This window comes from Venturia canescens, chromosome 2 (assembly GCF_019457755.1).
Source record: "Venturia canescens isolate UGA chromosome 2, ASM1945775v1, whole genome shotgun sequence".
Taxonomy (NCBI): Eukaryota; Metazoa; Arthropoda; class Insecta; order Hymenoptera; family Ichneumonidae; genus Venturia; species Venturia canescens.
In genome coordinates, this window is record NC_057422.1 from 14,904,678 (window position 1) to 14,932,341 (window position 27,664).

The window sequence follows — 27,664 nt, forward strand, 5'->3', positions numbered from 1 at the left end:
AGCAGATACATGCGAACGGCGTTAACGTCGCGGCAACGTGTTAACTTGTGTCAGATACATCAACATATAAGTAGGTAACTGACATCAGACATCACTGACATGAAGTGAGATCCAACGGCCAATCAGAAGAGTCAGTACCCCTACCTCTATGGCACGCAGTTTATTCGAGTGTTTCGACAAAACAAATGACCGTTTGTTATTGTTGACAATCGCTTGTTCATAACACTTATGATGTAGTCAATTTTATTATTCTCTCTAGGTATTAAGAACGCTCGCATTCATAGAATTTTATCATGCGCGTCATACGTCGTGAATGCCGGAAATTGTTTTTGAAAAAATTATTTTTCTAGCATTTCACAGCACCAAAAATACATCTACATAACGTTTAGGATGCGTATGTCACGGAAGAAGAAAAGAGACAGATTATTTAGGCGGAGCTTTAACCACACCACGCAAATTAAACCAATAGGAAGACCGCGTCATATCTGTGCGAATCGAACGTCACGAGCGCATTGTTACTTCTTGTTTTGCTTGTGTGTTGTGTCACGTCTTTCTTCTTTTTTTTCGTACGTTGCTTTTGCTTGAACATTCTTACGACGATAAGGCGCATATTCTTGGGCTTGAGGAATGGAACGCGCGAGTGAGAAAAGTAGTCTTCAGTCATTTGTCGAGTAGTGATCAAGCGAACAGCTGGTGTATGCGTGAATTTGTTTTTTTTTCGCGTATCAACACGAAAAAGCGCGCGGCTTTATTTGTCTCATTTGGAAGCTTTGAACGAGCGTAGATTTTTTTTGCATTTTGTCGTATGTGAACGTGTGCACAAGGCTTGGGATTCGTACGGAAGAGCAACCAGTGCTCTTCTATATGGTTCTTGGACATATTTATACTCGCAAATAGGTAAACTAAATGTTTTTCGCTACCCTAGTAGTTATTTCCAAAAAAGCAGTGCCAACCAACCTTCACGGTATATAAATTTCTGCTAAATAGTTATCAGCCGTCCAAAAGATAACTTTCGGACAACTGCTAATTTTTGGCTATCATTTAGCAGCCATTTGTATACCATGAAAATATTTTTTTGGCACCTTTTTGGAAATTTCTACTGGGATATATAGTCAAGACATTCAAACTCTAATATTATTTTCCAATATTACTATTCAAAAATTATAGTAACAGATCGTGGTTCGAAACTATTTGTATTTAATCAATTATTTGACAGCATAATACTCGATTAGTATTCGATTTTCAAATCTCATAACAAAATAAATTTTGAATCCCGACGACTCATGCTAAGATTAAATTCATTCATTTTTTTACCTCAAATCTTGTGAAGTTTGCTCTCTTATGCAACATTACATGCATCGAATTAAGATATCGCATTTCTGAAATTATTCCCTGAATCACAAAAATGTATAAGCAGATAAACGAATAGGTGACGTTTCCTGGATCGAAATACTTTTTATTTTAGGTAATTCTATAATTTTGCTAAAAAAAACTGTGTCCACACTTGTTAACTGGTTACATTGAATGTATGGTTAAATCTCTCATTTACCCTATGTTATATGTCAGCGGATAAATTCAATTACATGGAAGTGCTCAATTCGACACTGTGGTTTTTAAATTTTATTTGTTTCAAAATTCGCTATTGTGAGATTATTTTCACGGCTTTGAAAAAGAAAAGATGTTGATTTTTCAAGTGTATGAGAATTAAATAACCAAGAGGATATTGTTTTTATTTCAGCCTAGAAATTATGATAACTTTGAATCATTTTTTTTTTGTAGTTATATTCGTTTTTCAATTTTATTAACTTTTCGTTAATAATAAACCATTTTAAATAGATAAATTTTGATGGGGTGATTATCAATATTTTAGGGAGAGAAAGCTCAAAACAAAAATCATGGTAATAATAATTGAGTACAACTAGCAATGATTATTATTTCATTATTTTGTAATATAAAAAAATTTTAAAATATTGATGGTAGATCAAATGTTCAGTACTGTGCCATCAATAATACTATTATTGCTATACTTGTCAAATAGCCAAAATTCATGAAACATTGAACAAGGTATATAATATTAACAACATTGTTGTATATCCAATGAATAATGATTTAAAATTGGGAAATAATCAACATTATGTGTATTGTTCAATGACAATAGTTACTAAATGGTAAACTTGATGCAATCTTTAAACATTATGCATCTATAATTATCACAATTTTGTTTACACATATTCTGACTGCAATTACAGATAAAATTAACAGAAATGATCCTTTTTTCTTCATTGCAGTGTAAACAATGAATTTGTCCTTCGCGGGATGTGGTTTCCTCGGTATTTATCATGTTGGAGTAGCAGCATGTTTCAAAAAATACACGCCTCACTTGCTGCTGGATAAGATCAGCGGAGCTTCAGCTGGTGCAATCGCTGCCTGTTGTCTTCTTTGTGACTTGCCCCTCGGTGAGTGAACTTACCCTCTTTGTTTACACATCAATCGATAGATACGCAATAACGTTCTTTCGTATTTCACACTTTTTTCTTTTTATTCCTTTTTTTCTATCATTCGCTTTAATTTTACTTGTGATTCGAGAGTTGGATTATGCAGACGTTTTATCCATATTAAAGCTTTTGTCTTTCTTCTTCGTCTTCTATACTGCTTATCTCTTTGTGTGCATTTCATGCGCTAACACGTGCCGCACTTATCTTCTTTATTCTAATCACATTTGTTATCTCTTTTCTGTGGTAAAATTAATTTAGATGGCACTTTACGAATTTCAATGTATAATTTTTTTTGTTAATCATTTCTTCTGAGAACATTATTTCCATACAATCCAATGAGCACAGTCAACGATATTGTTCAGCAGGAAATATAATTTTTTATTACATTGGGATCAATTTTGCATAAATACTCTTCTGTCAATGTCTGCATTAGCGATAGTATCTTTTTTTTTCACAGCGATGAAGAAACATTCACAAAGATTATATTTTTTAAATTGGTATTTTTCCAATACACATGCTGGATGATTTCATTCAATGCTACCACTGCTCGATTCATTCTTATACTCGAGAAGAGTTCACAACCTGCTTGATTTTTCCTATTCATGTAGAAACATTTCTAGTATAATTTTTTAATAATATAATAAATAAGTAATAAATAATAATGCGGAGATGAAAGAAAAATTTTTTTACTAAATAAAATAAAAGAAAAAGCTATAAGTTCACGGTGAAAGAAAAAACAAAACTTTACCACTGTTACACCACTGGATTTTCATCGTTCCTAGTCACCGTTATTACAGAATAATCTTTTGTACCACAATATCTCGACGTGGTAAGTAGTGCAATGATATAATGTTACAGGGAATATGACCGCGTTTCAAGCAAACATAAAAGTTGATAAGTGGGTCAAGCTTAGAAAAGGCCAATTGGAAATGAATCATTGTAATATACTAAACAAACAGTAATCAGAATAGTTCATTTTTTCTTTCACTCCCCCGTTTCTCTCTCTCTCTCTCTCTATCTCTATCTTTTGTTCTTTCGGTCTCTCTAACTCTTTTCCTCTTCAGAACCTCGTTTATCGAAAATTCTTTGTGCATTTTACTGACAATCATGTGTGCCATATTTATTTCTCTTCCTTGTGTGAAAACCTAGGTAGATAGTTACGCGATGATAAATTTCCATAAATGTGTTGCCTAAGAGACTGTTTTTTTTGGTCAATGACCTGTAAGTTTGTTCTGATAACCGGACCTTCTGTTTGTACAGATATACAAATTTCAACACTCTATTGACCACCAACGACTTCCTCCTACGCTTTCACATCGGGGGGAATTTAAGATAACGTACACACGAGCAAAAATTTCATCGATTAATCCATATTTCTTGCAACACAAAAAATATTTGTTCAGAAGTGATGACATCGGTGTTTCCGTCGTTGGAAACGCAACGTATAATCATTTTTAACTGCGAATTTCATTATTCCCGATATTCTCTTGATTTTATTTTCAAATTTCTCGAGTTGCATCTCGACGAATTTTAAATTTAATTATTTTTCTATAAAAGTTACAATTAAATGATCGATGGTTCTCCAAAGAGATAAAGTTTCTCATAAAACAAGAACAACGTGCTTTGCGCATTTTTATTTTTACTAATGGTGTAATTGTTGAACATTACTTGACGAGAAAAATCATTTTCGTTGCCTCGCGAAGTAATGATATATATTCCAGAGGAAAAGACTCAAGAATTATTTTTTCATCCATCTTTTTGATTATATACGATTCGATAATTTATCAACTAGATCTTTCAATATTGTTGGCGAAGATAAGAAAAAATATGATAGGACAAAGCGAGATACATTTTGACAGCACAGCCTTGAGATATCATTTTTTTTCATGATCGTGCTTACAAAGGAAGCTTTCGAGCATTCGCGTTGATGAGCAATACCAGATTAACGATAATTAAAAATAAATGTCCAAAGTTTAGAGAGTCCACGTAAAGATTGCGTTGTCTGGCAAAAAATAACCGAACATAGTCGTGATAGGATACTTTCAGAATTTTTTTCTTCAATCATGCACTCACTCGTTCAAGATGGTTCTTCACTTTGAAATTGTAGAATGTTATTTTCGAAATTCACCTGTTGCAACAGCGTTAATCAAACGTAACCGTTACTTTATCTCAAACTTATATGAGATACGAAAAACTTATCGAAAAAATACCGAAAAATAATAAGGTTTGCTGAATTTTTTCACTTGATCGGTCAACACCGATTTATCGATTACATTCTCCTGGGTTTTTTTTTTCATTTTGCAAGATTTTTAGATATGCGTTCGATAAATGAGAGAAAAGATTGTTCATTACTCGATGAGATTTTATTTTCTTTAAATTTGGTAATTACCTCAAGTAAACCTAAACGTGTCTTATGTAAAGGTTCAGCAATTAACATTTTTGTGAAATTAATGACAGTTCTTTGAATAAACAAGTCGATGTGTCGATCCAGAAAATGAAAATACGTCGCACCGAACTTTGCGACTTATTTGGAATCAGCTGAGATCTTGATTGTAATACTCTCGTATAAATATGTATAAATCTCATAAGAAAGACGAATCGAAACCTCCGTGGGAAAGTTTGTCTCATAGTGTGACTCATTGTGGAACCAAAAATAATGGAACAACATGCAAATTGTATTCACACATGCTTCCAATTTACAAATTATACGACACAATAATTGAGTTTGCACTGTTACGTGATTTTTTTCTGCACGTTGTGCTCAAAGTTCATTCACAACTTCTGTGCCCCGACAAACAGGAAAATTAAATTCTCTTTACTGCTGTTTTTCATTCTGCAAAATAACAACATAGAATCTGGACTAAGAAAAACTTTGTTGGAACCATGACCCGAAATATTGGAGTTTATTTATCGTGTGGCTGACACTCAAAAAATCCTTTTTAAAAAATGACGAATTTGGATTTGAATTTCAGGGGAAATGACAAGCAATGTCTTACGAGTAGCACGTGAAGCGAGACAACGGACTCTCGGACCTTTCAGCCCTTCCTTCAATGTTCAACAAATACTCTTGGAAAGCTTGCAAAAGGTTGAAAATATTGACGCTTTATTAAAAACAAAAATTGACCTCCGTCGATTTATTTCTTCTCGTACAAAAATTCAATTTGATATTATTTGTTTTTCAGTATCTTCCAAACGATGCTCACATCAGGGTCAGTGGCAAACTCCATATTTCCCTAACGAGGGTATACGATGGAAAAAATGTCATTGTTTCGCAGTTCAATTCGCGAGAAGACCTCTTACAAGTTTGTTACTTTTCGTCATTATTAAATGAGAATTACAAGAATGAAATTGTACTTGGAAATTTGTTTCAAGCACGTTTTCATGGAAATATTGATATTTTCAGGCTCTGCTCGCAAGTTCCTTCATTCCTTTTTTCTCAGGAATATTTCCTCCGAGATTTCATGGCATAAGGTACATGGACGGCGGATTCAGCGATAATTTACCAACACTAGACGAGAATACAATAACTATAAGTCCTTTTTGTGGAGAGAGTGATATCTGCCCTAGAGATATATCCTCTCAATTGTTCCACGTGAGTTTTTTTCTCGCACAAATGTAAACCGTGGTTGATGTTCATTATGGAATCGTGCAATCGATAAATGCTCTTCTGTTAAATGGGACGGTAACGGCATCACAATTTTTTTTCATTTGCAGGTAAATTTTGCGAATACTAGTATTGAGCTCTCGAGACAAAATATCTACAGGTTTGCGAGAATTTTATTCCCGCCAAATCCCGAGGTAATTATTCCTAGCGAATTTGATTGAAAAAAAAAACAAATTTATTTTCTTCTCATTGCTCTTTTTCCGTTATCCATTTTGTTTTATTTTCCTCGTAGATTCTATCGAACATGTGTAAACAAGGATTCGACGACGCTCTGAGGTTTCTGCACCGCAACAACTTGATCAATTGCACACGATGTTTGGCGGTACAATCGACGTTCGTAGTATCGGAGACACTCGATGAAAGCATGGAATACGATCCGGAATGTGTGGAGTGTAAAATTCATAGACAGGTAACATGTAAACATAATATTACGAATATTATTACTGTTTTACGCTTAATGCTGAGGTAATTGCCACCAAATTCTAGAATTTTTCGACCCTGAACTCCTCAAATGGGTGTTGATACTATTGAAATTGATGATTTCATTGTACATAGTAATTTCATTTACTTTTGTTTTTTTTTCCTTTTTCAATACTTGGCGCCGAGCCGTTGGCGTGTTTCTCGATTCAACGAACTAAATTCAAAAAAATTTGAATTGCAGGAAGCGTTGGTTGCGAATTTGCCAGAACCGGTAATGACGATATTTCAAGATGCTATTGACGCCGCGAACAAGGGTATAATAAATTGGCTTTTCAAGCACAAAAGTGTGAAGATTCTGTCGCTGTTGAGCCTCCCTTACACCCTACCAGCGGACGTTGTCTACGCTACCTTTACGAAGTGAGTGAATGCATGTTTTTATACGTTTGTATATACGAGTTTTAGCACGCTCTGCTGCATGATTCGTTGAATGTTTTTTATTGCCACAATAATACGCTTGCATTGAAAGCTCAAAAAAATGGCATAGAGTGTGAAATACTTGCGAATCGTGAGCAGCAAGAATTTGAAGGAAAGGTCGAATCATAATTGCACGTAATACACTAACAAATATTCAAATTGTACTGGTTAGCTTGGTTGGGAACACTGTAGAGACATGCACGTTGGAATACAAAGTTATCGGGAATATCCTGCGTACACCTCAGAATGTGGTCAACACATGTGCATTGCACTTGCCTTCGTCATCACGGTAAGCTTTCCACTAAGCTCGTTAAGCCATTTTCATTTTATTCGGTCGTCATCGAGAGCTCAAACTGGAAAGCTATTTTTTATCTCCAATTACTCATTCACGGTTCATTCTTCAGTTACTGTCTTCGGAATTTCGTATCTCGGCAAGTTTTTATGTTACAAATTGCTAATAAGCTTTTCATTATTTGTTGTTATCAATACTTCAGATAAAAAAAGATTATTTTTTTACATTCGGATGCGTATCACGGTTGACTTCCTTTGAATATCCCAATTTTTTATATTTATTCGTTTCGGCTGTGCACTGTAAAATATCGAACGCATGTTTTTGCTACATGACTGTTTGTTTTCTCAAGTTTTTGTATTCACACTCCTCAGTCCTCAAAAGATAACGAATATTCAACGCATGTTTTGGGTATTTTTGTTCACCATGCTCACGAAAATCAACTTGAAATATTGGCTTCCATACTAGCAATTTCAGGATTATAGATTTGTTCTTGACCATGTGAGAACATGGGAAATCCTGGACCAATGCTTGTGCATGATTCGAAAAAAATAAGTTTTGTATTAGTTTTTCTGAGATTCTAACTGATAGATGAATGTTTAACTTTCCATCGGTCCTCATAAGTTTCTCTAAAACTGATATTTTTAGGTACTTTTTTCGAAATTGTTAAACCGATCAATGTTTTGAACGAATGATATTTACAGATAAAACTTAGCACGATTTGTAAATTATTTCAGAGCTTTTTTCTTGTTCAAACTCACTTGAACTAACATCATCATTTTTTTTTCAGATTCATTGTGCATGCTCCAAAGCTGAGAACCAATCTGCTCGAAATAAGTCAATTTATCTTGGAACAACTAAGCTTCTTATTCCCAAAAATGAACACGTATTACCCATCTTTATCACAAACGATAAAATGTCATCTAGCAATTAGACAATATGGATCAAGTAAGTAAAAATTGATGGGATTAAACTGTATTTAGAACGTCATAAAAAAATGCACAGTGCAATAAATTCACCGCTTGATGTTTTCAGGTATTTACGATATGGAAGCTGCCGAAGATCCCGATTGCATGACGTACAAAAGTCAGAAACCCAATCGAAACTTTTCGCTTCAGTACAATAACGAAATGTAAGTTGAGAAACGAGAAACATGTCGAGAAATTCTCTATTTTTATAAATGTTTTCTAACAGTGAAATGATAATGCGTCAGGTGTATAATTTTTATTGTAGACAGCCGTGGGAGCACGACGAGCACGATTGCGCTCGGAAATCTAGTTGCGTAATAAACATGTCAGACAAAGCGACCTACGATGATACCTTTGAAAATATTCTCCAAGTTACTTCCGATCAGGAAGCAATAATCGCGTATTATTACATGGACGAAGATAACAAAGTACGAGTTACGGAAATATTCGATGTTACGGATTCGGACGCCCACGGAATGCTCTCGCCCACTGAGATGGAAGTCAATACGAAACTTCAATTCGACGAATGGGACGAGCCAACGTGGTTATCTCAGCACGCATTCTCTAATGGTGAGGTGCCGCATGTTTCTAAAATTTAACGGGGAAAACGAAGTAAATGCTTGGGAAAAACGTCAAGATGAACGAAGTTACGAGCAACTTTCATCATTGTATTTTTTATTTTATATTTCCGCGGTGGTAATTTATCATTGAGAGTGATTGTCAGGGAATTATAGTCTGTATAGCCCCTGTCACGATTCGATTATTCAAAATTGTAGTGAAAACATTTCATATAGACTATCGATGTCAATAATGATTTAATAGGACCGAACTTTTAACTTATAGAAATTTTTTAATCACGAACTTTTCGTGTTTGATTATTAATAGCTGTAACGGAGTCTCTTTACACGGATGACAATCAGCCGAGTTTAGACGGCCTTTCTGACACATCGTACGACGACGAACTTTTCGAAGGATCAAATATATTTTCGGATCCTGAAAGCGAGTGGGGAATGGACAAAAGCCATGAAGTAATAACCGTCGAACTACCTCTTTCTATAGCAAATCCTCCTGACAGCCGACCTGAAGTTGATCAACCAACCTTATCCGATTGATGACTTTTCAACCAATCACCTTTTTTTACCCACGTGTTACTTAACGAGGTTTTATCATTCCATTCTCTAATGAATTCGATTCTTCGTCTTCATCGTCATAGGATATTCGCAGTATCGAAGTCTGTATCGTGGAGGCTTGACGAAAATTGGTTTGCTCCTTAATTCATCACTTTCTTTCATTTCTTTGATCAGAGAAATAATTTTTTATATCTCCGAGCCAGATCGATTTCCAGTACAATACTTCTCGAAAAAAGCCTTCTCAATTATCGTAATCCAAATTTAGAAATAAATTCTGCACTTGTCTGACAAGTGGACGATATTTTAATTCGCTCCAACGATGCAAAATTCGAGAAGGCTAAACCAAAATTCATTTTTGGTTTAGACTGCACGTATTGATTGGGGCAAACACTTCTTTCTTCGTTCACATTGGAACTGAGGGAAAAGTAAAGCCTCGTAGAAACAATCCGATGTTGACAATATTTGAGAACATCTGTCGGAAGAATTTCAGCCCGCAAATGAACGAAGTTAGGTATTTATATGTAAAAAAAGAATCAATCATATTCGATTGATTCGCCATTTTTACAGATTTGAATATTTAAGAAAAACTGAATTATCTGTGCATTTTTTGGATGAAAAAAATTCTGCAGTCTTAATGGTCAACTCGAGCTGATATATCGACGATTATAAGTAATTATGTTATTTCGGTTTCTTTTATAACTATTAAGGCAAAAATACACTTCACTTCTGTGAAGTAATCGTGATATCACTAGGAACGAGATAAATTTAAGGAATAGGAGGCGAATATTATATTTTTTTTCTTGCCAAAACAATGAGTAGTAACCGAATTTTGCTCTTTCATATTTATTTTTTAAACGGGTTAATCATTTTGCTAATTTATTTAACGTTTCTTGCCAAGCTTCCCGGGAAGCAATATTATTTTATTTTCTTCTCGGCAGAGTTCATTGGAATTAGCCGTGAATTTACAAATGCATGAATTTGTTTCTTTAAAGATAAATCGAATTTTAGTCGCGAATTTAATAATTTATAAATTTTGTTAATAATTCAAGGATCAATTTTGGCTCGTGAGATGCGTGGCGCATTTTGACATTTTCATTTCGCGAAAACGACACAAGTGCAAACGACAATACGGAATTTTCTAGTGAATAACGTTTTTTGCATTATTATTATTGGCGAAAATGTGATGGAAAAAACCTAGTCGAATAATCTCGTCGACAGAGAGGAAATCATGTCTTTTTTCCCTCTAAAATATTGAAATCCAGATTTTCAGACTCCAGTGAATTGAAATATTCGATTTCCTTGAAAGCGAGGAAGCTTTACTTTCGGAGTCGAAGAAGATAGAAAAATATTAATATCCATAGTTTTTATTGCGGAGAGGAGATTCGCTCTGCGTTTTCATAACTGTAAGGAAAAGTCGAATCTAGAAATAGTTGACAAATATCTGCGTTAAAACTTCATTCTTAAATAGTTCATTCAAAACCTTTCATAAACTAAAAATCATGATTTTTACATATTTTTTCCTCAGCACGATCAACAAATGATGTTCAAAAGCAAAGTATCCCTCAATATATTTTTTTTTCTTGATCTGACAGTCTGATGAACAATGCACAATGCATCACGTGAAGTGATTACTTTTTCTAAATATTTTTTATGTACATGCAAGCTACGATGTTGGACGAAAAATTCTAATGAAAAAGTGTAAGGACACGAGTAGTAAGCATAATTTTGTAACCGATCGCACAGCAAGACACTCGAGTATCCAGAGTATTTTAACTGCTCTGTAGGATTATAAAAAAAATTTCGGATCTTTGACCACAATTCCATGAACAAAATGAAAAAATGTAACGCGAGAAAGCCGTGAACCTTTCACGCTGCAATGAAAGTGACGATGTTATATTGTTGGCACTGAACATTTTTGTAACTAGTACTTATTTATTTCGAAGATGTACGGGCATTTGCCATATTTTTCTCCCTGATTATCTGTACTAATTTATATGTTATTATAAATGATATTTTTATGTAAATATACGAATTATATTTTTCAACATTGATTCTTGCTTTATTTTCGCCCGTTCGACATTTAGCCTCGAGATATTTGTCCCATTTTGCCTGATATTTCTGGTTAGAAGTCCGTACAGCTGTCGGCAAAACGCCAATGTTGGTGGAAGTAATGTTGCAAACAGTCGACAATGACAATAAGAATAGTCTCGTTGATTTGTTTGTTTTTTTTTTTTTTCAATTTTTTTTTAGATTTTCTCATTTTAATATAAAAACAAATCATATATCGTAGTATGTACTATAAGGTATTTAGTAGTACCTGTGAATGCAATATGTACAATAATAATTGAAACCTTTCGGATAATACGAACGTGCTGGCGTGCCGGCAAAAGTTGCTTATCAAACAAAACTAAGCTTCTACTTAAGGAGTTATTTCTTTTGTTTTTATCATTTTTCCTTCATCCTTTTATTGCACATGCACACAATTTTCACTATTCAAAAGGTATATACATATTTATAATGTTCGGAAGTTCGTTGACCATAATGCGAAAGAAACGAAAAAAAAATAAACACGAACTGCACAATGGGAAAACGAATAAGAGAGATGTGTGTGTATAATAAATTATGTGTGCCAATGAGTTAATGTGCGCTCTTTGTTCGAAAGCTTCTAAACATTAATAATATATATTTATATATATTTTTTTCAATTACTTTGTTTCGTTACAATACCGGCACGCGCACGATTTAATTCCCTCAACCAATACCGCTGTTCAATAATTTTTTCTCGTTCTTCTTATATCTTCTTCATCCGCCTTTTTCTTCCCCATAAAAATGAGCAAAGGCTCCAATTATTCAAATTTTTTTCCTTTTAAACATGAAATATAAACAACGATGAGTCGTAAAAGTTGGTATAGCTTTTGAACATGTTCAGAGAGAATCTTCCCCGGGTGCCGAGGCCGAGCTTCGTTGAGGTTGAATTTGCGTTCTGTTCGGTGAATTACCAGCTGCTACAGCCGCCTTGTGCTGCGCCGCTAAACACTGTTGTAATTGTTGCAGCTGTGAGAAAAATCGATTTTGTTAAAACTCTATTTTATATTAAAACTCCAATTAGAATTATTTCGATCGTAAAGAGGTTATGCTCATACGCATACATGGATTTTAAAATTTAATTCAATTTTTTTGTTTGTTTTTGAAAAATGAAATAACTGATGATCCCGGGATCAACGTCTATGATGTAAATAGCGCGACAAATTTTTACATCTACGTACTTGCTGTTGCGAAAGACTCGCAACTCCGAGATTTTGGCTCTGTGGATTCACTTGTCCCGTAGCACCGGTTCTAGCGTGAAGTGACTTTGCCAAAAGAGTGTGTTTGTTCGCACTTACACCCTGCGATGAAGATCCTGCTTGACTCGCCATGAGCACGGGTTTACTTCCGCCTGAAAAACATTTCAGAGTCTTCAGGAATTCGAAAACTGAGAGCATCTACGTGCATTATTCTCCACTTTTCTCTCAACACCGTTCGATAAAAAATACACTTTTTTACACGAATAATTCGTAGGAAATTGTAATATACAATTTCCACGTTTATCATTATTTAAAAAATCTTCGTGTCTTTTGTTCGTTTGCTTATTTCGCTTCTCTTTTAAGTTCACGCATTTTTATAAAAGGATAACAAATATGCAAAATACATTTTTTCCAATCACTCACCCATTATAGGAGTCAAAACTTGTTTGTTACCGGAAAGTATGAGTTGACTGGCTGTCATTGTTTTTCCAACGGTAACTAATTGATTTTGCAAAACCGAGGACTTGACCTGACTCGGTACTTGCACCTGTCGTCCCATCTGATTAAGTCGAGGCCTTTGAGATCCGACTAGTTGTATAGCCTGCCCTGCCTGGTTCACAATTCATCATTCAATAAATTATTCAAAAACAAATGACGTGCGAAAAACGTCTTTCTCAATTCCAAGATTTTTAGAAAAAGAAAACCTGTTGATTTCATGCAGAATAAAATTCTGAACTAATGAACATAGAATTATTGATAACGTTGAAATAATTGTACCTGTGAACGATTGGCAGCAGCGGCAGCGGCAGCAGCAGCAGCAACAGTATTGGTACTACGTATATTTTGTTGTGATAATCCCTTGACTCCGGATGGTAAGATTTGAGCTGAACAAAAATACCAAGCGTGTAAGAATATTAAAAAAAAAAAAGAACACGAAACCAAATTTGATAAATGCAATAATTCAAATTTACCGATTGGCAAAGAGAGATGAGTATTGGCAGAATTAGCAATAACAACTGTAGGTGTTGTTCCAGCAACGGCCGTGGTAACAACAGTAGCTGGAACCATCTGAAAAAAACCATGTTTTTCGTCAATAAATAGCGTATTAGACTAGAAACAAACACTTTCAAAATGAAAAGAATTATGCATGAATTTCGTGTTAAATAAAATAATGTATTTCTACGCAAGATTCAAAGACGAAGGTTCAAAGTACGTAAATTTCAAACTTGGTAAAATATACGTATGGAAAGTAAAACTAACGCTAGAGACCGTGGTGCAGGTATTGGTCCCGCTGGATATCGGAAGAGAGACAATAACTCCGGTGGGTGTTACTGATCCTGTGGCCGCAGAAACGGTAAGTGCCATTGTTATTGGCTGTGACAATCCAGGAAATGATACCTGGACGTTTTGAAGACCATTTATTGAATTCGGTAGACTAGTAAGATTGACCCCCTGTAGATTAACATTGGCTGGTGGTGGGCTTGTCATTGGGCTGTTCGGTTGACTGCTTTGACTCGACGACGCAGTTAATCTCTCCAGAAGTGATGAAGCACTGTTTATTCCTGGTATAGGATTATCCGCCGATGGTGTACCTGGACCGATAGCACATTCTTCGTTTCAAATACTAATCACATCGCACAAATAGATTTCGAAGAAAAAATATATTATTTCAGATTTTATTATGCAGAATTTCTTAATTATTATTTGAAAAATATTCGCTATATTTATGAAGGAAAAATAAAACTAGACAAATTTTGAGAAGCCAAATCGGATGGGAAAGAAAAATAATTGTCTCGAAACAAATAAACGATTGAGGGTACAATTCTTTTTTTACTCCCCTACAAGTTTTTTGCCACCTGCTAGTGAAGTAGCTTTCATTACTTTTCGGAAAAGTTGTCGTTAAGTGGGCTTGAATATTGAAGCACCAATCGTAAAAATCGTTTACAGCTTACCGGCGAGTAATGCCGATAATCCGGGCATTGATAAGCCCAAAGTCGAAGCCGGGTCCTGAACTCTTGCTAATCTTACAGCGGTGGCTTTTACGGGCTGTTGTTTACCGGCGAGTTGGCTCGTAAGAGCAGAACTTATGCTTACTCTCACCTGAAACAAAATCAAACCATGAAAGCGATGAGAAACGCAATTCAAAAAATAATTGAAAATGAGATGTGCGATAAAGAAATACTTACTTGGCCAGTTGTACTGGGAACAGTTATAACATTTCCATGACCAATGACACGCGATGGAAGTGAAGTGTTCAGTGAAATCCGGCGTGGCTGAGCTTTTTGCTGTGCCAGATTAGCCGGACTGCTGTTTAGCAAACTGAGAATGGCGGCGTTGTTCGTCTTTGTCGAACTTTGGGCAGCTGCAGCTGCGTTTGCTGTTTACATACAATAAAGAAAATTATCAAAATTTGTCCGTAGCTGTGTGGATATTCGTTCTGTGCGTATCTTTTTTTTATTTTATGTCTTGCAGATGTGAAGTTAGTTAATTTAATAAATTTCCTCAAAATTGATAGACAAATCAAAATGAATAAAAAAATGATATAATTAGAAAAATATTTTTCATTGCTTCGCTCAATTTTAGAATGTTCAATATGATGTTGCTACGATCAATCGATGAATTTTCGACTTAAATGAAACCCTCTTAAACAAATTCTAAACGAATTAACTGAATAAATGTTGAATTCAGTATTGCTCATACCCGCGGCTTGTTGCTGAAACTGTTGAGCAGAGTTCATGAGTGAAGTAACGAGTGCGCTAATAGCTGGGTTAGTTGAATGTTTTTTGAACGTTGATTCGCTCGAAGTCTGGTTGCTAGTATTGCTCTCGTTTATGTTGCTCTGGACGCCGGCTTGCAGTTGCGCTTGCTGTTTGACACAATAGAATTCATGAAATTTAACGAATATTTTTTTCGTCGACATTTCAATCGTGGAATCATACTCCGACCCAATATTCCAAAAGATAATTGATGTGTTTTTGTTTTTTTACAAAAATGGTGACTCACGAGCACGGGTACAGAATTTGCAGCGACAGCAGTGTTGACGTTCGACGGAACCGGAGCTTTCTGTTGAAAAACGAGAATTCCTGAACCGTTACAAGAATTAACGTTATCGTTGACAGCAATTCCGGTTGTGGATTCGAGCTGCACGGGCACAGGTACAGGTACTTGCACCGGAGCTGGGCTATTGACAACTCCGTTGGTAAGAGGCTGTTGTTGTTGTTGTTGCTGCACGGAAGACGCAACACTCCCTCCGTCAATTTGTGGAATGCTGCCTTGCACCACGCTCGAATTAGCGTCCAAACACGTAACACCTGGTTGCCCCGATGTCGTGGCTTCCGTCATGGCTTTTATCGACGCTACTTGTCCCGCCAGGCTATTCAACTGGCCTTGAGCTCGAGAGAGAATCTGCAGTGATAAGAAGTTTTTAATGATAAGTTCTCGGTTTTGTAACAACAACGCAAATATTCTTTTTTTCAACTCATAAATCAAATATTTCGCGAACGAACCTGCTGTGCGACATGCTGGGATTGAGCTTGCTGCAATTGTTGTGCCACCAACTGTGCAGCTTGTGCTTGTTGAGCCTAAACGTAAGAACGAAAAATATACTTTTGGTAAAGTCAACGAAGTGTGATCGGTTTCGATTAACTATAAGGACCCTCATTCTCTAAGAACATAATTCTTTTTCACAATTTTCTGAATAACCTTTCGGATATAATTGCTTAATTTTCGGAGTACCTGTTGATGTGCTCTCTGCATCCCCGGTGTACATGTTACTCGAGGTGCCTGCCCCGGTACAACATGCTTTATTCGCACGTTTTTTCTACCTTCCTCGGTAAATATTTCCGTAAATTGTTGCATATAGTGATTAGCTTGAACTCTCGTGCCCAGAGTAAATCTTTAACCAAAAATAATGATGGATCAAAACTATGTTAGCTTCTTCGAGAATACAAAGAAGGTATGAGAAAATATAAATTACAATATAAAACAAAATGTTTTACCTGCATGCAGATCCATTTCGTTCACCCTCCCGATGATCTCTGTCCACATAAAGCTCTCCCAGGTACTCGGAATTGGAAGGTCTTTGTAGGATTGAGAGCTTTATATGGTAAACACGTCCTTGGCCCCGTTCAGTCTCTAATATATATTCTTCTATAAGTTGAGGCAGACAGTCTTTCGTTTCCCGCGGTCGCTCGTAAGCTTTAGCGTATCTGTATCATTTAATTTGAATAATTGAATTACTTATAAAAGAATCACATGGATAGTACATCATTTCTGTGCCCTTCTGGGTCACATTTTTTATCAATCTGAATCGAGTAGATTAGACAGTATTTTGAAACAATGAGCTCAAAAAACTGTCTGTTTGACCGGCACTTCTCAATTAGGGTTATTTCTCAAACATTTAAAAATATCTAGCAAAGTTTTCATACGGCAAATAAAAGGATATTTGAAATACATATCGCGAAGACAAGACTTCAGAAATGTGTTTGAACTCTTGTAAAATCTAGACTACTTGGAAGTTCATCTTCTATTTTCTTAAAATTTGCAGATAACAATACGAAAATTTAATTTTTTATGCAAAAAAGACCCGAAAGAAGTACGAAATTCAACGAAGGATCGGATGTTTATCAACATGTGGCACCAAATTTAATCATCAGTTCATATCGACCCAACGCAAGTATATATAAAAAAAAGATGATAGATTCGATGAAATTTCTTGCCTCAAGACATCGATCGGCGTGCTTGGCGGAAGCAATGGTGGATTCACGAGAGAAGGCGGTGGACAGGCAGTGGTTGTTGGCAATCCTCTCTTGGCACGCAATTTTTGCATTAAATCCTGTATCGTAAGTCCCTCTGGCTGCGCTAGTTGTTCCAATTTTCTCTTTCGATTCACCGTTACCTTAAATTTCATTGCAATGGTCATATTAAAAAATAAGGAAATATTGAAAACGTAGAGGAGTATGGAGGAGAAAAGGTGGAGAATTCGACGGTCGTACCTGAGAAAACTTTTTGGCTTGACGCATGAGCTGATGGTCGGTAAGCAACGATCTTGATTGTCGTAGACGTGTTGTAGCCAAGCTCGATGCGGGATTTGGATCGAGACAAAGAGGTCCTTGTGTCGCAGCGACCAAACGAGACTCCAACATCAATCTTTCTTCATGACTCCACTCACCGTCGCTCGTCAATGTTGATACGTCCGACAGTACACTCTGCTCAACAAACATTATATTTGTATTATTTCAATCACAATAATACAATAATAAATTTTTATGATTCTTAACATCGGCTCTTTGTACGTTACAAAGATAAATGCTAGTACGTATAATCTCATTCAAATCATCACTGAAAGAAAATATATTGAAACGTTTCGATGTTCGGGAGATGGTGAATTTCCCCAATATCGGAACTTAGGATTCTCCTCTCAATTTTGGTAGGAATAAGGAGGAGGATGAAGGTTGAGGGCCTTATTGTCGTATGGGCGGTGCTCCGCTGACGCGAGAGCGCTCCGTCCGTAGCCCTCTGACAGATTTCTGTCAAACCAGAAATCGTGCCAGAGGGTAAGGCTGTCCCGTTACAATATACCACATTTTTTGGATTTTATTACCTGAGTCGTAGGTTTCAAGAGAACATGATGTATGTCAGCTTTGTTGTGAGGAAAAGCTTTACGATAGTCGCGAACCTCAGCAATGATACAACCATCGTAAAATAAATGAGAGTTACTCGGTTCGAGTTGTTCAGCCAGCATTGCCGGCAATTGACCATTGTCTATGCACGACAATAATTCACCCTGTTCATAGCCCATCAATTGTGTTTCCGCCAATAATCCGCCACCTTTCTCGTACTGGCTACCCTTATCGCTAGAAACGATGAATGAACAATTTGAAATGATTTAACAATAGAAAAAGGGAAATACTTGGAAGCGAAAAATGGTATTTTTATTTTCCTCACCTATTTCTTACGGCTAATGAGTATCCTTTGTTGCCGGCATAGAGGTTTACAATTAACGTATGGAGTCCTTCCCTCTGCACCAATCTTCCCAGTAAATCGCACTCGTTTTCAAGATTATTCTAAAAATGTATTTCAAGTTCAAAGTTTCGATGTGATAGAACCAATTATTTTATTCTTTAAATGACATTTTGAACTTTAGAAAATCATAAATAAATAGATGAGGGTTGAAAAAATCATTTCCTCGATACTAAAAGCATTCCATGAGTCACTTGAACTGCGTTCATGATTTTTGTGTTCAGTCTAAATTACAATCGCTTATAATCGCAATTTGAAGAAATCATTGTGAACGCAAATAGTTGACGAATCCGCGATCTCAAAATTCCAAATAAAAATGAAGCAAATCAAAGTTTCACTGAGGTTCTTTAACACCATTTGAGTATTTAGTGAGAGCTGACGTTGAGCCGTTCAAAATTGAAATTGCCAATGGATCAAAATTTGAGCACTCAACAAACTATTGTTACATTTTTCCAAAATTAATTCAGATACAATCTTAAGGGAGGTAACAAGTTTTACTGTGATCATGGAGATTAATATAAAACTAGACGCGAATGACACGGGTGGACTGGTCAGAGTCGACATACCAAAACAGAATCAGGAGTGGCATGAGGAACTTTGGACAATTCCTCGAAATATAGTCTGGTCAGTTTGGATTGAATACTGTGCCTAGACTGATTGTGCTGATCCTTTTTTTGCATCAATGACGGTGCTCTGTCAGAGATGGAAGCATTTTGACTATCACGCCAGCCTCTCGACACTTGATTTATCATATCCTGAAGGAAATAAGAAGTTAAATTTTTCATGTAAAATGTACTATTTATGGTTTGTTCGTGTTTATATTTATACCTGAGCTTGCCAACAGGCATCTTCCAAGCCAGAGGCTGCGCCAATCATTTTGGCCCTTTTTCAACAATATCATGTAATGTCATAGCTCAAAAACTATCAATGATTCGTCACATTCTGAAACATTCAATTATATTTTAAAACACAGTTCACATTATTGCACCTGTAAATCTATACGCAAACAAAAAACAGTCTAAATAGATTCTGAATGAATTTGCTAAAAAGTAAAATCAATGAATATTTTTTTTGTAAAAGTATATTATACAGTTGTTCAATGAGACCAATAGATTAATTTTGCAACTAAAAATGATAATCTTAAGAGAAAGCATGAGTTATAAAAGAATCTAACATTGGAAAACAGTCTGGCTGATTATATAGGACAACAGAACTTGGAGTAATTATGACCAAAAAAAATCACAAGAAAAGTGTAATTTCCCTAGCAGAAACATGATTTCTGATCGAAAAAATATGTTTTTTGATGATAGTTTGAAACTTATACGGAAATTACGACATTGGTAACTCAAGATTTTAGAGAGAAACGTCAACTCTGGTCCAAGTAGGTGAGTAGATTGAAGCTGGGGTAAGGACGAGAATGAAAATCAGAAAAAAACAAAAAATAGCTTTTTCGTATGACATAAGAGTGGTATAAATATGCTTTTTTTTAATAATCGAAAGTACGAATTTACCTCGTTGACGAGCGTTAAGTGTTTTCTGTAGTAAACATTGACCACGGGGTATTTCAGAGTAAAGACAATTTTTGTATCATAACCTCCCACGCCGTTACAAAAAATAATACACGATTTATCGTAGCGACAAGTCACACATCGAACGAATCACTGACTGACCAAAAGAAATTCAATCGTTTTTAGAATAAATAATATTTACGAGCTACAAATGTCATTTCGGAGCACAGTGTAACCTATTATACAAACACGACACAGGCACAGACTGGGAAATTAACCACAATTCGCTGAACCAAGTGTTTACAAGTTTTCAAAGAGATAGTTCAACTAACGTTTCGAAAAAACTCGACTTTGACATTGGGCGCCACCTAAACTAGTTTACAAGTACTAATAACGGTCACTGTGTTGAGCAGGTCGTTTTTGATGTTGAGCTTGTTGCCGAGAATCGATGACTTTGAGAATATATGAGAACAAGGTTTTTCACGAACGCATTTCGCACCCGTAACACTTCCTCTCATACGAGAGAAGAAACAACACGATAAAATATTTCCTTTACACGAAGAAGAAAAATGCTAATAGTGACAATAAACGCGATATGGAAAAGTGTGTTGTTTATTTCGTCCAACGTCTTCAATTCATATTGAATTTATAACAATGAAGATATTATCATTAAAAACTAGTGGGAAAGTATAATATATATGGATTTCCAGACGAATAGAGACAGCCAAAAATATATTAGACATTTTACTGAATTAAAAAAGAAAAACTGTGATTGAAGTAACGTCTGCTGTTTCAAATAGAACAAAATTCTATTTGAATTGGATAGAAAATCATCGCAATAAAGGTTATGTTTGCTAAGTTCACTATAGACCCATAGAGTATTATAGTTGAGTGGAATTTTCCCAAGTCCAAATGTAGTCTGTTTTTGCAATTTGTCAATCGACGACTGAATTAAAAACTATTTTCATTAAAAATAATAATGCAAAAAAACATCTAGTCATACTAGCAACTCAACTCAGCTTAACTACCTTAACAATTCACATCTAAAAAAATATGTAATATCAAATGTTGAGAAGTTTCCCTAAAATTTTTGTCAACAGATATTGACTAGAGCTGGTGACGTCCTTCACAAGATCACAGCTTTGTGAAAATATAAAAATGGTAGCTGGGCCAACAGAACATGGAATACAAGCTGATGTGATATTTGTCATTGAAGGCACTGCTGTCAATGGAGCATATTTCAATGATCTGAAAACAAATTATCTAATTCCAACATTGGAGTAAGTATCATTTTTTTATACTATAAATAGAAAGTTCCCAACTATGACTGTTTTTAGGGTTTTGTCATTTCTGGCCCATTTACTGGTTAAAAATTATGAAAGACTTATCATTTGCTAATATTGTGTACTAGTTTTGACTCGTTCGCTGTACTTATCATTTCTTATAACAATGTTGACATTTATTGATTTTATACATACATCATAAATATATTGGGAAAGACGCACCAAACGAATGTTGTTTTCTTTGTACTAGAAGAGACTTAAACTTATTCATATTCATTTCCATTACTTCTGTATTCGAGAGATTGATTGGTTTCAATTGAAATTATTTAAAGTCTACCCTTCAGTCGTATTTATTTATTTACCAGTTCAATGAAATTTTATTAACATTTCCAAACATTTTAGATACTTCAGCCAAGGAGGTATAGAGGACAGGGAATATGTATCCGAGGTAAAACACTAATGGTCTGATAGATTGCTCTAATCTCTGAATTTTTGAAAATGTATTCGATAATTGTAGTCTTATTATTTTATTCAAGTTTTTATAGAACTTTCATACTTTTTTATACATTCATTGAATTATTTTCACGTTGTAGAACAGTACAACTTTATATGGAGTTGTGATCTATCATGCAGCTGATTGTTTACCGTCACCTTGTACCTCTACCCTTGGACCTTATTCAAACCCACACAAGTTGCTGCTCACTTTGGACAGAATTGAGTACGTATGGAATCTATTTTTAAGCTTCAGATGAAAATTTGGTTATTGAGAAAGGGTAACAAAAATCCTATTTTATCAGCATAAACGTTTATTTTGGTGAATTTTCTGCTGCGTTGTCAGTAGTTATACAGTTTTGACAAATAAACAATTGATAACTGTTTATTTGTTTAGAATGGTCGGAGGCAAGGGCGAATCAAATGCAAATATAGGTGAGGGTCTTGCTACCGGGCTCCAATGTTTTGAAGATCTACAACAGCGCCGGGAGCCAAATACAGCATCTCAAAAACACTGTATTCTCGTCTGTAATTCACCACCGTATCAAACTGTTGTACAAGAATCTTACAAATTTGCTGGTCATACAGTTGAACAATTGGCTGCAATATTCCAAGAGGTGAAAAACTTTTATACGCACTTTCCTGCAATCAGACCAATTATTACTTGGTTCACATGTTCAATATTCATACAATCAAAAGGGCAATAGACATCGAAGCAGTTGTTTCAGTTGAAATAATAGTTGAGATATGTGTAATTGGAAAAATTTCGTAGAGTCACTGAAAAAATATATCAGACATTGTTGGAGAATGAGTAATCATGAAAACCGTTACATCTTTTCAGAGGAACATCAGTTTATCGATACTTTCTCCGCGTAAGATACCAACATTGTTCAAGCTTTTTGAAAAAGCTGGCGGTGATTTGCAGTCTTTACAAACGAAGAATTATGCGAAAGACGTAAGGCATTTAGTGCTTCTGAGAAATTACAATTTGAAAGAGCGTCCAGTTAGTCCGAACATCGGCGGACCCGTGGTGCATCAAACGAACACGAGTGCGGCTCAAATACCATTGAGTCCGTTACAGAGTCATGATAGTCCCAACACCAATCAACCAACTCCGAATATATCACAGCCTCAGCAGCCGCAAGGTCCAGCTTTCCGGAATCAAGCGCCTCAGAATATAAACGCAGTGCATCAGCCAGTGGCACCTTCGATGAACGTACCGATGAACGCGAATCGGCCAGGATTCCCGCAACAAATAAATGCACCACCAAATTACCATCCTGGTGGTATTGGGCCTAGAGGAGGTCATCCTCGATGGATAAGACCGTCGTTCATAGCACCTGGTGCAGTACAACAGAACAACACCCAGGGTAGCGCCCTCATAGCTCAATTGACTCAGCCTCCTTCCTCGATTGGACTTAACGTCGCTAATTTTGGTCAACGTATGGACGGTAATTGGTTGTACAAAGATCATAGTTTTCCCGACTCCAATTTAATAAACCTTTTTCGTAATTTGTCAATGCAGGTGGAGCTAACGTGATGGGTGGAAATCCCCAGCAGGCGCAACAGCAACAACAACTAACACAGCAACAGCAGTTACAGTTGTCCATGAGATTGCAGCAACAGCAAGCCCAGCAAGTAGCTCAACAGCAGCAACTACAACAGGCTCAACAACAGCAACAACAACAGCAACAGCAAGCACAACAAGCTGCTCAACAGCAACAAGCTCAGCAACAAGCCCAACAGCAACAACAAGCCCAACAGCAAGTCCAGCAGCAACAACAGCAACAGCAAGCTCAGCAACAACAGCAGCAGCAACAACAAAACGCTCAGCAGCAGGCTTCGATGGTCATGCAATCTCAAACCTCACAGAGTCAAGCTGGCCCACAACTCACTGTTTCGAGTGTGAGTCAGTCCGTGCCTAGCCAAGTACAGCAAACGGTTTCGGCTGCACAGGCCACGGCAGGAGGACCATCCATGGGACCACAAGTACCTCATAATCAGCCACAGGTTAAAACTATTCTGTTATCAAATTTTTTTATAAAATATGTATTAAGAGACGTTTCTATGACAGAACATTACAAAAATTTATCAACTTCAATGATAAATCAACGTATAAGTAAGAAAGTCCAATCCCATTCTTTGAATAGGTATTTTTTGAAGAAGTTATTAATGATCAAAATTAATAAAATCGAGCATGGCATCGAATTGAGTATCGAACAAAAATATACTGAAAAAATATTTAAGAGTGTATTTTATGTTATGGAAAGTCATTAATTTTACGAATTGATATTCGTGTAACCACGATAACGCCTTAAAAACCCACCTCTTTTCTGAGATTCATTCGATAAACCAGTGGTTTGATTCTTCAAGAGCTCAGATCTTGAAAACTATACGATTGAGAGATTTCAAATTTCTCCAAGCCATAAAAAAATCATTTTCTTTCCATTCTATGCAAAAAAGGGTCAACTGTGCAATTAAACTCCTCCAAACTATCTTAATGCAATAGTTTTAAAACTATTGCAATTTTCTTGATTGCATTATTGCATGATGCAAAGATCATTTTGTTTTTCTAATTTTTAATAATTTTATAACTGTTTTTATTGAAGGGTAACGTTGGAGGTGCCAATGTTGGTGGTCAGCCAATGGTACCTGGTCGGGAACGTCCCACCATCTGGACCGGAACTCTAGAATGGTTGGAAAAAGCAAAAAATCCAGCGGATACTCAAAAACAAACGAGACAAGTACCTTGTCAAGTATCTGTAAATTCAAAAGATGGAGAACCGGAGTTGAAAGCTGATTCGTGGCCACAAAAGTTGATAATGCAACTTATGCCAAAACAACTTATCGGCAGCATCGGTGGTGTTTATTTAAAGAATTCAAAGTCGGTACTCTTCCATCCTACTCCGTGCGAAGCCCTTGATTCACTGACAAAAGTAATGAGCACTGGATTTGTAAGTATCTTTTGGCTTTCTCCTTTTATGCTTGTGCCTATAGTACTGTTATCTTCTTAGGACCAATCCTCACTATTGGCCCACACTTGGTTCACTCTCATTCTATTCTCAGTTCGGTAGAATATTCTTCTTGACACATGTACGTTTTCGGACGTCAATCTACAGTGTGTATCGTGATAATTAAGAAAATTACGCATAAAGTAAGAACAATTTTTTAAGAAATTCATTCACACTTTCGTTCCATGACATACTCAAATCGTCGTTCCAACTATTTAGTATAAACGGTTTTTTGTTCCAACTCCATTAAGCGAGTATGGAGTTTGGTATTTCACTGTGACTTTATTCAGCACATTGATTCTGATTTTTACCATAAATTCATTTTTTTCAAACAATCTTGACTTGTTTTTTCTTTGGGAAAAAAATTAAAAATATACTATTTTCAGGCTGGATGTGTCCACTTCACCTCGGTCCCCGCGGCCCCTACTTGCGACATAAAAGTGCTTATTCTTTTGTATACCTCCGACAAAAGGGCGTACCTTGGTTTCATCCCAAACGATCAAACTGCGTTCGTCGATCGATTGCGCAAAGTGATACAACATCAAAAAAGCACGCAGGCTCTGATTCGGCAAGGACAGGTAAGATGAATAAAGAAAAAATCAACGTCTTGCGAATTTGAACTTCAGGGTTCCGGGTCGGATGTTGTTTTTTGTTTCTTAAAGAAACTTCTGACTGAATTGAATATTCACAAACCAGTGTATCCTCGAGTTGAAAATTCCACCAAGTAATTTATCAACGAAAATTCATTATTTCAATTAAAAAAAAAAAAAAAAAAAAAAAACATCGTCCAACTTTCGAATAAATTTAAACTATTCCAAAAGCTGCTCGCAACGCTTTGAGTTTGCTGTCTCTAAGATTAAAGTAACTGATACTGAATATTGCCTCAGACGTTTCATCTGCTTTTCGGCAGCAGTTGCAGCAGTTTATGGAATACAGTTTTACTCTAGTAAGAATGACGAAAGAAAATTAGAAATCTGAGTCCAAGTACGAACGCCCGGGATCGAATAGGTATTTTCTCAGGCAGGGGCTGGTGCAAATGCCAATATAGCTGGTTCAATGCCAACCACTGGAATATCGCAAGGTGGTATTCACATGTCTCAAACAAACACAATGGCGATGGGCGGAGGTCAGATAACACAAAACGTCGTAGCCTCGAACGCAAACACTCAACAAGTTCTTGGTCCTTCCGGTGGACCCCAAGGACAAATGGGCATGCAACCAGGTGGCATGGGAGGATCACAACAAATTGGCCCGGGTGGCCAAGCACCGATGATGCCGCAACAACAAAGACCACCTTTTGACGATCTTGATATAGCGCGACAACAAAATTTAATTAAAATACATCATTTGCGTCAAACACTCGAGGCTGCTCAACAACAAGAAGCCCAATACCAATCACAAATCGAAGTTGGTGTATTTATCAATCACATTCATTCAATATTAAATTTATCGATACTCATTTTACCACGATCAAAATTTATTGTACTGTTTGCTTTTTTTATACAGATACAACAAAATCTCGAAGTGGCACAACAGCAAGAAATGCAGTATAAACAACAGCTAGAGGCAAGTCCAACTTTTTTCATTGTTCTCAATCCAAGACTATAAGGTTCAACCCTGACAGATCAGAATTCTTGATTTTTTTCGATCTCTAATTCGGTGACATAATGAACCAGTTGGTCGGTTCAAAATTAGTTAAATCGAGATGTTAAGTTGCGAGGCAGGTTTTGATTTGCCAGAGAAGAATGAAAACCATGTCATTGTGATTCCTCAGTTTATAATTTATGAAAAAAAATTACGGTGGAAAATAATAATTGTACATTGCTTGTCAGTTTTTAATATACAATTTATTATTAATATATGAATATAAAATTTAATTTTTTGTGAAAGCAGGCGCAGAAAGCTCAGAGAGGTCTAAATCCTGCAGCCGCAGCAGCTATGGCAGCTCAGCAACAACCCAATGCCCAAAGGATGATGAGACCGGTCATGACAAATAGTCTTGGACTTAGGCATTTGTTACAACAGGTAGGAATTTTTATTTAGTTTTGAATATTTTTTCAACAAAATTAAAATTTCTCTCTCACAAAACTTATCGCAATTCTTGCACTTCCAGCAACAACCCCAATACAGACAGCAGGTGCTTGGAATGCAACAGCAAATGGTACCCCCTCGGAGTCAAATGACTGCAAGGCCAATGGCTCCTGCAAATCTTCAGAATCAACAATTCGATGATGTTCAGAATTATGATTTTCTTGGATAATTAACTTGTGAATTGTAATTTTTTAATTCAAAGATTTTTTATGGACTACCAGGCTAATTTATTGTCACTATCCTAAGTATGAATAAAATTCAATTGCATATATTCTGAAAAAGAAATATATGTACATTATTTTTAGTATGAAGAATGTATTTTTGGTTATTTTTCCTAATAAATCTTCTACAAATTTGAGTGAGTATTCTATGTCTAGTATAGTAGACAATACACTTGGGTTCAAAAAGTTGATATCCTTTTTTGCAATATTTTTTCGAATGTCAATTCTGCCTGCACGCGGTGTAGAATTTCTGTAAAAAATAGATGTAGGGAAACAATATCCTCAACTTTAGAGTAGTCGTATGGTGTTCTAT

The 27,664-nt window shown here is 36.0% G+C and overlaps 3 protein-coding genes across 8 annotated transcripts; 2 read left to right on the forward strand and 1 right to left on the reverse strand.

The window, feature by feature from the left end:
* On the forward strand, nucleotides 1–11,485 carry bmm (brummer). 3 transcript variants are annotated; one of them, XM_043412454.1, is made up of 13 exons: nucleotides 1–130; nucleotides 2,289–2,456; nucleotides 5,468–5,580; nucleotides 5,678–5,797; nucleotides 5,899–6,087; nucleotides 6,210–6,293; nucleotides 6,392–6,568; nucleotides 6,821–6,996; nucleotides 7,226–7,342; nucleotides 8,133–8,290; nucleotides 8,378–8,474; nucleotides 8,576–8,880; nucleotides 9,196–11,485. In XM_043412454.1, exons 2-13 carry the CDS (start codon nucleotides 2,297–2,299, stop codon nucleotides 9,420–9,422), a joined length of 1,923 nt encoding a protein of 640 aa, XP_043268389.1. In that variant the 5' UTR covers nucleotides 1–130; nucleotides 2,289–2,296; the 3' UTR covers nucleotides 9,423–11,485. The 3 variants fall into 3 exon arrangements, with proteins under 3 accessions (XP_043268389.1, XP_043268388.1, XP_043268390.1); XM_043412453.1 differs by lacking the exon at nucleotides 1–130 and adding an exon at nucleotides 269–897; XM_043412455.1 differs by lacking the exons at nucleotides 1–130; nucleotides 7,226–7,342 and adding an exon at nucleotides 280–897.
* Spt20 lies at nucleotides 11,353–20,526 on the reverse strand. Its single transcript, XM_043412442.1, has 20 exons — nucleotides 20,257–20,526; nucleotides 19,574–19,687; nucleotides 19,312–19,500; nucleotides 18,671–18,789; nucleotides 18,327–18,579; nucleotides 17,719–17,931; nucleotides 17,443–17,621; nucleotides 16,723–16,932; nucleotides 16,460–16,619; nucleotides 16,231–16,305; nucleotides 15,728–16,129; nucleotides 15,425–15,590; nucleotides 14,911–15,101; nucleotides 14,677–14,824; nucleotides 13,985–14,316; nucleotides 13,696–13,792; nucleotides 13,502–13,608; nucleotides 13,148–13,334; nucleotides 12,707–12,876; nucleotides 11,353–12,494 (listed from the first exon to the last, which is right to left on the reverse strand). Exons 2-20 carry the CDS (start codon nucleotides 19,619–19,621, stop codon nucleotides 12,366–12,368), a joined length of 3,375 nt encoding a protein of 1,124 aa, XP_043268377.1. The 5' UTR covers nucleotides 19,622–19,687; nucleotides 20,257–20,526; the 3' UTR covers nucleotides 11,353–12,365.
* A 209-nt stretch (nucleotides 20,527–20,735) lies between these two features.
* On the forward strand, nucleotides 20,736–27,441 carry MED25 (Mediator complex subunit 25). Of its 4 annotated transcripts, none has more exons than XM_043412444.1 (13): nucleotides 20,736–21,097; nucleotides 21,354–21,533; nucleotides 21,939–21,984; nucleotides 22,130–22,254; nucleotides 22,426–22,645; nucleotides 22,870–23,479; nucleotides 23,554–24,038; nucleotides 24,638–24,982; nucleotides 25,426–25,617; nucleotides 26,048–26,452; nucleotides 26,546–26,605; nucleotides 26,933–27,064; nucleotides 27,153–27,441. In XM_043412444.1, exons 2-13 carry the CDS (start codon nucleotides 21,412–21,414, stop codon nucleotides 27,297–27,299), a joined length of 2,889 nt encoding a protein of 962 aa, XP_043268379.1. In that variant the 5' UTR covers nucleotides 20,736–21,097; nucleotides 21,354–21,411; the 3' UTR covers nucleotides 27,300–27,441. The 4 variants fall into 4 exon arrangements, with proteins under 4 accessions (XP_043268379.1, XP_043268382.1, XP_043268381.1 ...); XM_043412447.1 differs by having other exon boundaries at nucleotides 26,060–26,452; XM_043412446.1 differs by having other exon boundaries at nucleotides 22,870–23,470.
* The last annotated feature ends 223 nt before the right edge of the window (nucleotides 27,442–27,664 follow it).